Source organism: Benincasa hispida, chromosome 6 (genome assembly GCF_009727055.1).
Source record: "Benincasa hispida cultivar B227 chromosome 6, ASM972705v1, whole genome shotgun sequence".
Lineage (NCBI taxonomy): Eukaryota > Viridiplantae > Streptophyta > Magnoliopsida > Cucurbitales > Cucurbitaceae > Benincasa > Benincasa hispida.
Window position 1 is genome coordinate 5,287,785 of NC_052354.1, and position 12,045 is coordinate 5,299,829.

At 35.7% G+C, this 12,045-nt stretch overlaps 1 protein-coding gene across 2 annotated transcripts; it reads left to right on the forward strand.

Moving 5' to 3' along the window:
* The first annotated feature begins 3,565 nt into the window (after positions 1 to 3,565).
* LOC120079740 (SART-1 family protein DOT2) lies at positions 3,566 to 11,823 on the forward strand. 2 transcript variants are annotated; one of them, XM_039034097.1, is made up of 15 exons: positions 3,566 to 3,745; positions 3,856 to 3,945; positions 4,036 to 4,092; positions 4,963 to 5,894; positions 6,810 to 6,948; positions 7,045 to 7,099; positions 7,325 to 7,444; positions 7,512 to 7,608; positions 7,683 to 7,752; positions 7,894 to 7,953; positions 8,160 to 8,772; positions 9,194 to 9,606; positions 10,378 to 10,598; positions 10,696 to 10,780; positions 11,528 to 11,823. In XM_039034097.1, the coding sequence occupies exons 4-15, from the start codon at positions 4,963 to 4,965 to the stop codon at positions 11,597 to 11,599; spliced, it is 2,877 nt and encodes a 958-aa protein (XP_038890025.1). In that variant the 5' UTR covers positions 3,566 to 3,745; positions 3,856 to 3,945; positions 4,036 to 4,092; the 3' UTR covers positions 11,600 to 11,823. The 2 variants fall into 2 exon arrangements, with proteins under 2 accessions (XP_038890025.1, XP_038890026.1); XM_039034098.1 differs by lacking the exon at positions 3,856 to 3,945.
* The last annotated feature ends 222 nt before the right edge of the window (positions 11,824 to 12,045 follow it).

The following is a 12,045-nucleotide window of genomic DNA, read 5'->3' on the forward strand; positions in this document are numbered from 1 at the left end:
AAAAATGTAGAGTTAGTGGATTAATCCGAAATTTGTTAGATTAATCCACTAACTAACACCTACGCTATTCACTTAATGCTGATTTAAGTGTCAATCAGCTGATTAAGTGAGTAGTTACATGTTTAAACTCCTTAATACTCCAATTTTTCAAATTGGAAAGGGTCATGCATTTTGAATTTTAGAATTATGCACTCTCTCTTAAACCCTCCTCACTCCCTTCACTTAATTGAGCTAATTTAAAGATTCCACCTCTCGATCTAAGTTAGAAGATAGTAGAGAAGATATTTGTGGTGGTCTACTGGTGTTTTGGAGATCCAATTCGTGGAGAGGAGTTGTGACTAAAGAGATCTACAAAAATATTGCCTTTTGAAACCCTTTTTTCTTGAAAACAGTTTTCATGCATGCTTTTAAACTCAAATTAAATATAGTTAGAGTGCTTATTGATTTTGATTTCTTCCGCTGCATGCTTGTACATTCTATCAAACAAGATATCAATGATATAGCAATCACATGACAATTAAATAGAAATCATACCGAAATCAGATATCAATCATATAGCCATATTTGATTCTCTATGCTTAAACAATTCACTTGTGCTTCCAATTCTCAATTTAATTTTCACATGTTGTATAATATATTGGATTTTATTGAGTATCATTTAATAGTCTATCACATTAATACTAAGTAGTTTGTGAGGAGATATTATAATACCTACCATGAAATTAAAAGCATTAGTTAGATTGGAAAAACTACAAAGTATATATATTTATAACTAGGGATTATTTAGTGCTGATACATAATTAATGTACTTAAAAAATAACTCAAACAATCTACTAATACATTAAAAAACTACTAAAACAATATATTGTTGTACTCACATGAAAACAAATAACTAAGATATCTTTGATGTCCATAATATGATTGTTCAAATAGGTGCAAATTTACACGTTCTTATATTCTGACCAACATGCTAACAACGACTATACTTTGTATACTTTGCCAATTTAACAATTTAAGGAATTCTTTACTTCTGAGGTTTTCTTGTTTGACATTTAACAATCAAAGACCTCTACAATATTTCATTCATTCACCTCTACAACTTTTCTCTCTATATTGCTTAACATTTAACTTTCTCTAAAGATGGTAATTAGATATCAATCAGATAGCAATTCTATGACAGTTGGATGCTAATCAGATAACAATCACAATGTAAGTTACGGTACTCAATTTCTAGCTAAAATATGAATTAAAAAAACTCAAATAAGACCCCTATTGATTCTACATTCCTTAATCTCTTCAAATTCCAACAAAATCACCTCAATGGAATACAACATCAACAGATTAAGTAAAATTTGCATGTGAACAAATTAAGAAGAATCTTCAATTAAATACAACAAATTTATAGCCAAATTTTTATTATAGAGGATGATCATTGGGAACAAAATTTTATCAATCAACAAACAAGATTCTTCGAGCAATGATGAACTTCAAGGAAACAATCAAATAAATTCTCCAATCTTAAACAGGATGCCACGTAAAATGCCTTTACGATGACAACAACAATGGTTGTACTAATTTCATTGTTGATGACAAATGAAATGACGGTGATGGTGGTAGGAGGCAGTGGCTTAAACTGGAGTTTAGAGAGAGAGGGAGAGAGAGAGAAAAACTCACAGAGGTAGCTTACTAATAGTGGCAACTAGTGACTAGCAAGCAACATGGTTGGCGATCGACAGATGAGCAACTAAACGACGAAGGCAGGCAACCAACAATTAGTTAGGCAACTTGGAGATGGAAACATGAGAGCAAAAGAGACGACTTAGAAGGGGTTTCGATTGAAGGAGGGGTAACAAACCCTACTTCTAATGGAGGGGTAATTTTGGAATAATTTTTTTTAAAAAATTAGATTGCTTGGAAACATGATTTTACTATTTAACATTTTACCATATTTGAAAATTTTCAAGAATTGAAGACACAGTTGCTAAATTCTATTTATAATTTGCTATCCATTGCAAGTCAAATCATAAAGCTAACTCATTACATAATCAAAATTGACAATTAAGTTTGATGAGATTTCTTGTGATAAAGATTGTTTAGGGACTAAATTGTTATGAATTTGAAAGTTAGAGAGTAAATTGTTGCAATTCTAAAGTATAGGACTAAATTATTACATGCTAAAATTTCAGAACTAAATTAATATAAACCTGAAATTAAATGGATTAAATCGTTACAAATCAAAGCTTAAGAAGTGAATAATTACTTTGATGAAAGTTTTGAGAGATAATTATATAGAAGCCAAAAAAAAAAAAAAAAATTGCCCTACTTTTTTAAATTGAATAATTTAGTCATTTTACTTACATCATCATCAACCAACATTACCAAAATACCTTTAGTGTCGTGCATTCACGGGAGAGGTCATGGGCTTGTTAAAAAGGGGTATGAAAGGTCATCAGAGCATCAGATGTGTGATTTTTCGCTAGAGCGTGGGTTTGTTGGGTTGCAAAATTTTTCTATCGGCTAGATTTATGGTTTTCGGGCAAAAATTAGTGTTGGCATGAGAACGAGGGACATGAGTTTGGCGTATAAGATTTGTGGGTTTTCGTTGAAAAGGGGCGAGATCAAGAGAGCGAAGATTGAGAGAGTGAAGTGGAAGCATAAAAGTGAGAGACCCAATCCGCATGCACAATATTTTCTTTAGGTAATTTCACTAAATATGACATAAACAAAAGTCGAAAGTCCTAGCTATGAACATAGAAAACGTAGTGTTTGTACTATTAACTTGGAGAGGTTCGATCCACACCTCACAAATTGGAAAAAAAAAGTCAAAAATTAATCCTTTCTCTCATCTCCCTTGGGAAAATTTTTAGTATTATGGTACTACCTCCATTGATTATTTAATACGTCATTCAATAATTTATTAAATATTTATTATATGGATCCTTCGTAATTCTTAAAAGCTTCTCGTGTAGCAAGCAATAAATAATTTTCTATATTAAAGTGCTCGAGTCCATCGGATTGATGACCCAAAAATTAGGCAAAAAATGTGAAATGACTCGATTTTTGAAAAAATGCCGAATGACATTTTGCTAATGTCAAATTCGAGTAAAATTACCAAAATATACTTGCACACGTGAAAAAGTAGTTTTGCTGTCGCTCGTCTTGCTCTTTTTTTTTTCACTCACACTATATGTCTCACTCTAGCTCGTCTTGCTCTCTCTTCTTATTTTACTCACAAATCATTATGTCTCTTGCTCTGGCTCATCTTGCTCTCTCTTTGTTTCATCACTCACAAAATCAATCCTCTCTCTCGTCTCTTGCTCACATCGGAGTTGCTCGTATGGACTTATCGTGTTGGAGAAGAAGAAGACATATAGAGGAGAAGAAGCTGGAGAAGAAGAAAATGATGTATAGAGGAAGATTTCTCGCATTGGAGAAGAAGAGAACAAAGAAAAAAGGACAATAATTTAACTTCACGTGATCATGACATCCGTAAAAGAGTATTTGATATTTTTTTTTCCCAAAAATGGGATGATTTGCCATTTTAGACTTTTAAAACGGATGAGCAATTAATCCAAATTACTCCGGTTTTGCTTGCTCTCGGGTTTTCTTTTCCCATCACGAGCGCAGGTCCCCATCTGTCCAGTTTCCATACTTTTCTCACGCCCCATCTCCGACGCCGCACTCCTCCTCTTTGTTTCAATCCGCCGCGGCTCCGCCCTTCTCCGCCTGCTGCCGCGTCACGCCGGTGAGTGGGTGATTTCTTTCTCTCTCTCCATCTCTTTTGGTTCTTCCTCCCTCTCTCTCTTTTTTTCCTGATATCTTCTTCCTCTCAATTTCTCCCTCACTTGCGCACAGTTCTCCGTCGTTGCCCAAGCGCCGTTTGACAGTGATTAGAAAATAGTGGGTTCTTGGGGCTTGGTTTTCCAGCAATAGTGCCGTGTGGAGGTGGGCTGTTTATCCTTTGGTTGTTTTCATTACCCACGATTCTTTTGGCTCCATTTCGACTTACGCATGCTATTTTGACTTTAAATTCAGGATTTGGAGGATTTTAGCGTGCTGTCCGGAAAAAGTTTACGTTTTGGGGAATTTCCAGTAAGTATCGAAGTTAATATTGTAAATTGGGCTTTAATCTCTGAAATTTCATTATGCTGAGGTTTGGATCGTGTTATAGGTTTAGAGCAGTTTTGGATCTAAGATAGCTTGGGCAAATTCTTTAAGGTTTTTTGGAGTGAAACTACAGTATGTGTTTAGGTCGTAAATTTTGATACTAATTTAAGTGTATGCTTTAGGATGAGATTGGGTAAGCCAAAGGAGAATTATTCTGTTAATAGTGGGATTTAATTTTGAGGTAAGTGGCTTTACTAATGGAATGTTGGGGAGAGTTTGATCGAGCTTTTGGGTTTGCCAACCAATTTGTACATGATAGATTGTGGGACCTCATTATTGCATGTTGCATATCCTAGTTAGTCCAGTATAGTGACAATTACCCCTCCTACGTACTTCTCAATTTTATCAGAAATAGTATACATCTCAACTTCAAAGAATACTTCAAATAAAAATTAGAAGAATAGAGAGAAACTAACCCATCTTTACCCTTTAACCGAGGATAACCTCTAAATACTAGAACATTTACAGTACAGTAGAGGGAAAGGATAAAACATAAACGTTAACCCCGTACATACAATCTAAAAACAGAACAACTAGCTACATTATTTTTCCTCTCATCTCTGCTTCATATGTAATTTTCTATGCCCACCGTTCCGTCATTGTTTGCTATGAAGACTGCCCCTACTAGTATCACATATTCAATGTTTTTAACTAATGCTCAATGTGTTCTAAAATTTAGCTTTGGTTGTTGATATAGTTTGCTCCAATTTTCTCTTCGGTCTATATCTTTCTGGTTTAATTTATACTTTTTAGGTGTTAATGGAAATTTAGAGGCAAACTATTAAATATTTGCAGATGGATGGGGAACGGTCATCCGCACCTGATGAAAGAAATGGTCCAGATATCGCTTGGGCAAGAGAGCGTGGGGAAGGAGGACATGATGACTTTGGTTATAGTGGAGGAGAAAAGTCAAGTAAACATCGGAGTGAGGATCATCGAAAGAGTAGTCGAGGGGAGGAAAAAGACCATAGAAGTAAAGATCGAGAACGATCTAAGAGATCTAGTGATGATGCATCGAAAGAAAAGGAGAAAGAGGCAAAGGATTCAGAAAGGGATCGAGTTCGTAGTCGGGAGAAGAGGAAGGAAGATAGAGATGAGCATGAGAAAGAAAGGAGCAGGGGTAGCAAAGTTAAAGACAAAGATTATGACAGAGAGATTTACAAGGAGAAAGAATATGAGAGAGAGAGAGATAGAAAAGATCGAGGAAAGGATAGAGAGCGTGAGAGGGAAAGAGAGCTGGAGAAGGACAATGTTCGAGGACAAGACAAAGAGAAGGGAAAGGAGAGAGACAGAGACAGGGACAGAGACAGGGATAGGGATAGGGATAGGGATAGGAAGAAGAAGGACAAGGACAAGGACCGATCAAATGAAAATGAAAGGGAGAAGGGGAGAGAGAAACACAGAGATCAAGAGGACAAGGAAAGCTATAGGAACATTGACAAGGACAGAGGAAAAGAGAGAATTTTGGAAGATGATAGGAAAACAGATCAAAGCAAGGAGAAATCACAAGATAAAGAAGGAATTGGCAGCAAAATTGATGAGGAAAGAATTGGTTGGATTGCAGATGAGGGTAAGGATTATATGGTAGAAAGTGATGGTGATAATAACAGGAACAGAGATGTTGATCAAGGGAACATGGTCCAGGATTTGGGAGGTGAAGAAAATTTTGACGGGTTGAAAGTTGGAGCTCATGCGTCTTCGACTATGCTTGAGGAGCGCATTCGGAAGTGAGTAGATATTCACCCTTTACTTTCTATATATATGTTATTTTGTGTAAATATATTTGAATATCAAGTGCATGGATAGGTATTAATGAACAATGAAGTGTGTTCAAGCAGATTTTGACCATGTAGATTGCACTCAGTTTTGCTTTATCTCATTATAATCTGATCATAAGATTTTCCTTCGGTAGATTAAACTTGAATCAATGGAATTGTGTTTGATCTGTATTTTATTCTATTTAGAGAAATTTTAGCCTTAACTTGGAAAATTTTAGTGATATAGTTACATTGCTTGCTTATTTGTTAACAAATAATGTTGATGACCAAGGCTTTTACTTCCTTCTACACATTTTAGCTGGACCAACATCATCTTGAAAAGATGGCCATAGGTAGTTATTTGAAAAGAAAATAAATGGTAAAATAATTGATGCAAACCCTCACCAAGGATTCCTATGGAAAACTCAGATGAGGTTAATCAAGAAGAGACTGTGATTGCCAAAAAAAATATTGTGATGGGAACACCAAAATACGTATTCAGATCATGCATCTTCCATGATTAAATACTAGCACATGTTAGTCTTGGATCAAATTCTAGAGATAAGGGACCCAGAAGTTCTTGATTTTTATACTCTTACATAACCTCCTATAAAAAGAAAACACTGTTACATAACTAAAAACTTTTTAACATTACTGAAAACATACTGTGCTCTCTTGGACATAGGGTTATATGATTATCTTAGATGCTATGATGGTCTGTGGATACTTCTTTCGTCATAATAAGCGGTTTAAAGTTTTGTTCACCCTACAAAGTGAACGTCTGACTTTATGTTGTGACTGGGAATTTACATGTAAATGTACTTTCTGTGTAATTGATACTTCAATTGACTTAAAAGCTACATTTCATTGAAATTCTTGATGCAGCATGAAAGAAGACAGGTTAAAGAAGCAAACTGAAGAATCTGAGGTTTTAGCATGGGTTAAAAGGAGTCGTAAACTTGAGGAAAAGAAACTTTCTGAAAAAGAGAAAGCCTTGCAGCTCTCAAAGATTTTTGAGGAACAAGTTAGTTAACTGCATAATACTGAGTCATTTGCAGTCTCTTCTTTTATAATGACAACACTCATGTGATAGTAATTGTGACATTTTGAAATTTCTCAGGATAACATTGATCAAGGTGTAAGCGATGATGATATTGCACCAGAAGATACAACTAGTATGAGTTCTTACTCGCCCCCTTCTTTTCTTGCACTTTCTCTTTTCTTTTTATTACTTCTTCCATGTCTGAATTAAAACCTAATGTGGTTTTAAAGCTCCAAAGAGGTATGTATGCTTCAAAAAGGCAAGGGAGGATTCCTAGAAGTGAAAAAGAGGTAGAGAGAGAGAGATTATTTGATGTTTCTATAATGGCAGCTTATCTAATTCTGTATTCAATTGTCAGATAATCATAATCTAGCTGGAGTTAAAGTACTCCATGGCATAGACAAAGTACTAGAAGGTGGTGCGGTTGTTTTAACCCTTAAGGATCAGAATATCTTAGCTGATGGCGACATTAATGAAGGTAACATACGTTGGTTCTTTTCTTTAATTCTTGGGCCAAAGTTCACTTATATATTTTTATGCCTCAGACGTAGATGTACTTGAGAATGTCGAAATTGGAGAACAGAAGCAGAGAGACATGGCCTATAAAGCAGCAAAAAAGAAAACCGGCATTTATGATGACAAGTAAGTCATTTAGTTAAGTGCTTTGTGAGCTGTTCTGTAGGTTGCCTCACTTCTGATCCATTTTTCTATTATAGGTTTAATGATGAAAATTATGGCGAGAAGAAGATGCTTCCACAGTATGATGATCCAGCAGCTGCAGATGAGGTGTTCTGTTTTTCTTTCTTTTGTCTGTCTATTTCTATGAACTTACATAAGGACATCGATGTCTTATTCATGATCTTTACCATGAACCATTTCTAGAATCGGAGCATAAGCATTCTCTAAGGACTCGAATTTGTGTTGCAGGGCCTAACCTTAGATGGAAGAGGAGGTTTTAATAATGATGCAGAAAAGAAGCTTGAGGAGGTAATTTGAACTTGTCTTTGAACACATGATGATTGTTTCTCCATTTTGAGTTAATGAGTTTCTTCCTACTGTCATTCCAGTAATTATTATTGTATTCTACGTTCTTCCCACCCATGATGATTGGAAATAGTTCAGTATGTTATGATGCTTCTTTAATCTTTGACTTCGTTTTGAGCTCTTTGCGCAATCTTTTTGCTCTTTGACAGCTTCGGAGAAGATTACAGGGATCTAATTCAGTCATGCACTTTGAAGATCTTAATGCATCAACAAAAGTCTCACATGATTATTACACTCAAGATGAGATGCTTAAATTTAAGAAGCCCAGGAAAAAGAAATCCCTCCGAAAGAAGGAAAAGCTAGATCTTGATGCCCTTGAAGCGGAAGCAATTTCTGCTGGATTGGGTGTTGGAGACCTTGGTTCTCGAAATGGTTCTAGAAGGCAAGCACAAAAAGAGGAACAAGAGAAATCTGAGGCAGAAATGCGACATAATGCATATCAGTCAGCCTATGCTAAAGCAGATGAGGCATCAAGATCTCTAAAATTAGTTCAAACTAGCTCTGTCAGATTAGAGGACAACGACGATACGCTCATTGCAGATGATGATGAAGATTTCTATAAGTCGTTGGATAGAGCAAGAAAATTAGCTCTTAAGAGGCAGGAGGCAGCATCCGGACCAGGAGCCATTGCTCTTCTTGCCACAGCGACAACTAGCAGTCAGACAACTGATGATCAAAACACAAAAGCTGGAGAATTGCAGGAAAATAAGGTTGTATTTACAGAAATGGAAGAATTTGTCTGGGGTCTCCAGCTTGATGAAGGTATCATTTTCCTTGGTCCTTTTTTTGATGTACCACGTATTACTGTTCACATTGACTTCCCTTATAAGTCCCTCAATCAATCTTGAACACAGGGTACTTGTTGGTATTTATTCTCTTCCCCCTCCCCCACCTCATTGGGCTTTGGGCTTTGTTAATGGTTCTTGCAGGCTTCCTGCCTTGCCCCATTTTTTGGATGTTCAATTACACTATCATCCCGAAGAGGATTTTCTTTTCAAGTGCTTGCTAAATATGAGTTTTAACGGCTGTTGCTTGATTTAGGCAAAACAGAAATTCTGACGTGCTATTTTCTGTACTAAATGGATATGTCACATTTTAAACCTTTACCATTGCATATATGGTTTTCGAAAAATGAAGTAAATGAGGAAAACCATGAAGATTAACATTAGGTTTTTTCCATCAGATGCTCATAAACCAGAGGAGGAAGATGTCTTTATGGATGATGATGAAGTACCAAAAGAAGAATATCATGAAGAGATTAAGGATAAAGATGGTGGATGGACTGAAGTCAAAGATACTGCCAAAGAAGAAACCACTCCTGAGGAAAACGAGGCAATAGCTCCCGATGAAACGATCCATGAAGTTCCTGTTGGAAAGGGATTATCCAGTGCACTGAAGCTGCTTAAAGAGCGAGGAACTCTGAAGGAAAGCATTGAATGGGGTGGCAGAAACATGGACAAGAGAAAGAGCAAACTTGTTGGTATAGTAGATGAAGATGAACCAAAAGAATCTAAGTCAAAGGAATCCCGTTTATCTTCTTTGGTGGATTACAAAAAGGAGATCCACATTGAGAGGACTGATGAATTTGGGAGAATTGTAAGCTAGCTTGACTCTATAATTTACCTAGCCATGCCGTTCATATTTAGTTTACTTGTATCACATATTCACTTACTGGTTTTAATATTAGAGGCGTAGTCATTGTGCCTCCTGGTGATGCATGGTAGACTTTTTGTTTCTAGTGGGGTTTAGGGGAATTGGGAATTAGTTCTCCTGCTCTGGGTGTATATGCATGTGAGATAGAGAAAGTGTAGCAAAAGTGTAGTTAAAGTGTAGTGTTAATTTCACAGAAGACCTATGCCAGGTGATTGACAGATGATGATTGCAAGTTGAGAATGTGTATTTCGTGACAAACCTATTATAAAACTTTTACTGGTAGCATAGTGAGGAGCTGTGTGCTAAGTTAGAAACTTAAAATAAATCGATTTATTTTTAAATGTCTAGAATAACATCTAGGGAAATGTGTTTGTTATCAAATTGCCATACCTAGGTCATGCTCGCCCTTTCTTTATATCTTGTTCAAACAATAAAATGCACCCTCCACCAGAAAACAATATTAACAAACACATTCAAATTGTTTTAAATATGGATCTCTCATTTCCGAGTTGTTGGCATTCTACATGCTTATCTTTATGCTGATTGTGTAGGGTTTCTGCCTGTAGTTGTTAAATTTTTATCTTCAATTATTTCAATGGATTTTGACTATAATTACTGGTCTATCCTTTCCATGGGTCTGTAGATGGTGATAATATTCCTATACTTATAATCAAGGAGATTTTTATTCCCATTTGTGTCCTTTTACTGCACCAGATGACTCCAAAGGAGTCGTTTCGTCAACTCTCTCACAAGTTCCATGGCAAGGGACCTGGAAAAATGAAGCAAGAAAAGCGGATGAAGCAATACCAAGAAGAGTTGAAATTGAAGCAGATGAAGAATGCTGATACTCCTTCGTTATCAGTAGAGAGAATGAGGGAAGCTCAAGCACAATTAAAGACCCCTTATCTTGTTCTCAGCGGCCATGTTAAACCTGGGTATGCTTGGTTTTCATTTGAACGAGTATTTTTCCTTGTAACTTGGTTTTTACCGATTCAGTTTATAACTATTTTGTCGGTTCTTCGATGTTTCTAGCCAAACGAGCGATCCAAGAAGTGGTTTTGCTACAGTTGAAAAGGATCTCCCAGGCGGCTTGACACCCATGCTTGGTGACAGAAAAGTGAGTATTCTTGTATTATCCTTTTCTATTATTTTCTTTGTTATTGAATTTTTATGTTACGGAAGAAATTCTCTAGAGTTGGTAGCTATTTATAAATTGGAAACATATTCAATATGGGAGGGTTTCTAACATATTTAGAGCCTAATTTCTTGCCAGTAACAATTATTATTATATTAGGCAAGTTTGTCAGTTGCTTCTCTATTCATGTTTGCAACTTCAGCAACTACCTCCTCTACCCTACGCTGTTTTCAAATCCCATTTTTGTGAAATCTAAACCAAACACAAACATTTCATTCTTTTTATATTGTCATTCCGTTAAAGAATCTCATACTTACCACCCCTTCTTTCCGTAGTTTTTTCTGCAATGAAAAAAAAAAGAGAGAAATCTAATGGATTTCAAATTTATGCCAAATTATTTTCCTTTTTGAGAAGATGTAATATATGTTCCATTTTTGAATCGGTGTAGATTGTAGTAACATCTCATTTTCACTCGTACATGCTGAACAGTAAACGATACATTCTCTAATATCTGAATTTCATTTTGGCGCACTCTAAGCATATGGTCATTCAAACTTTCAATTGGCTTGTTACCAAACTTCTCATTTTTGAACTTTTTAGGCATACCAAACAGAAACACCTCCTTTGTATTAGCATTTGTTTGTTTATATTTATTTTACTTCATGACTCTTTCACCTCAATTTTTTATTGTCATGTTAATTTAATATAAGTTGGTCGTTTTATTTTCAGGTTGAGCATTTCTTGGGGATAAAGCGTAAAGGCGAAGCTTCAAATACAGGCACAAAGAAAGCAAAAGTTTGAAGTCTTAGCTTATACACAAGTATTAGTAGCAAGAAACGCATGTTTGGTTTATGATGGTCTACCAACTAGATGCAGGGTCCGTATATTCAATTTCATATCCCCATAAATTCTTCGATATTTGAAGTGTTTGTATGATAATCAACATATTCTTTCTTGTCACAAGTTTAGATTTTGTACATTTTGTAAATGTTACCGAAGTTAGGAAACATTAATTTTAGGGTCAAGCTGAAAAAGTTTTATGCCTTTAAATCACGTAAAAAAGCCCACAAAAAGAGGATTATGCATAAGCTAGATAAATGTAACAACACTAGTGAAAGGATCTATAACTGTAAACTAGACTTTAAGTGAATCACATGTATTAACTATTGGTGTCAGTGCCGACGCCTATTGGAGCGGGGATGAGTTTGAGTATTGCGAATCCATCATAAACTTTTGTTATTACGGTG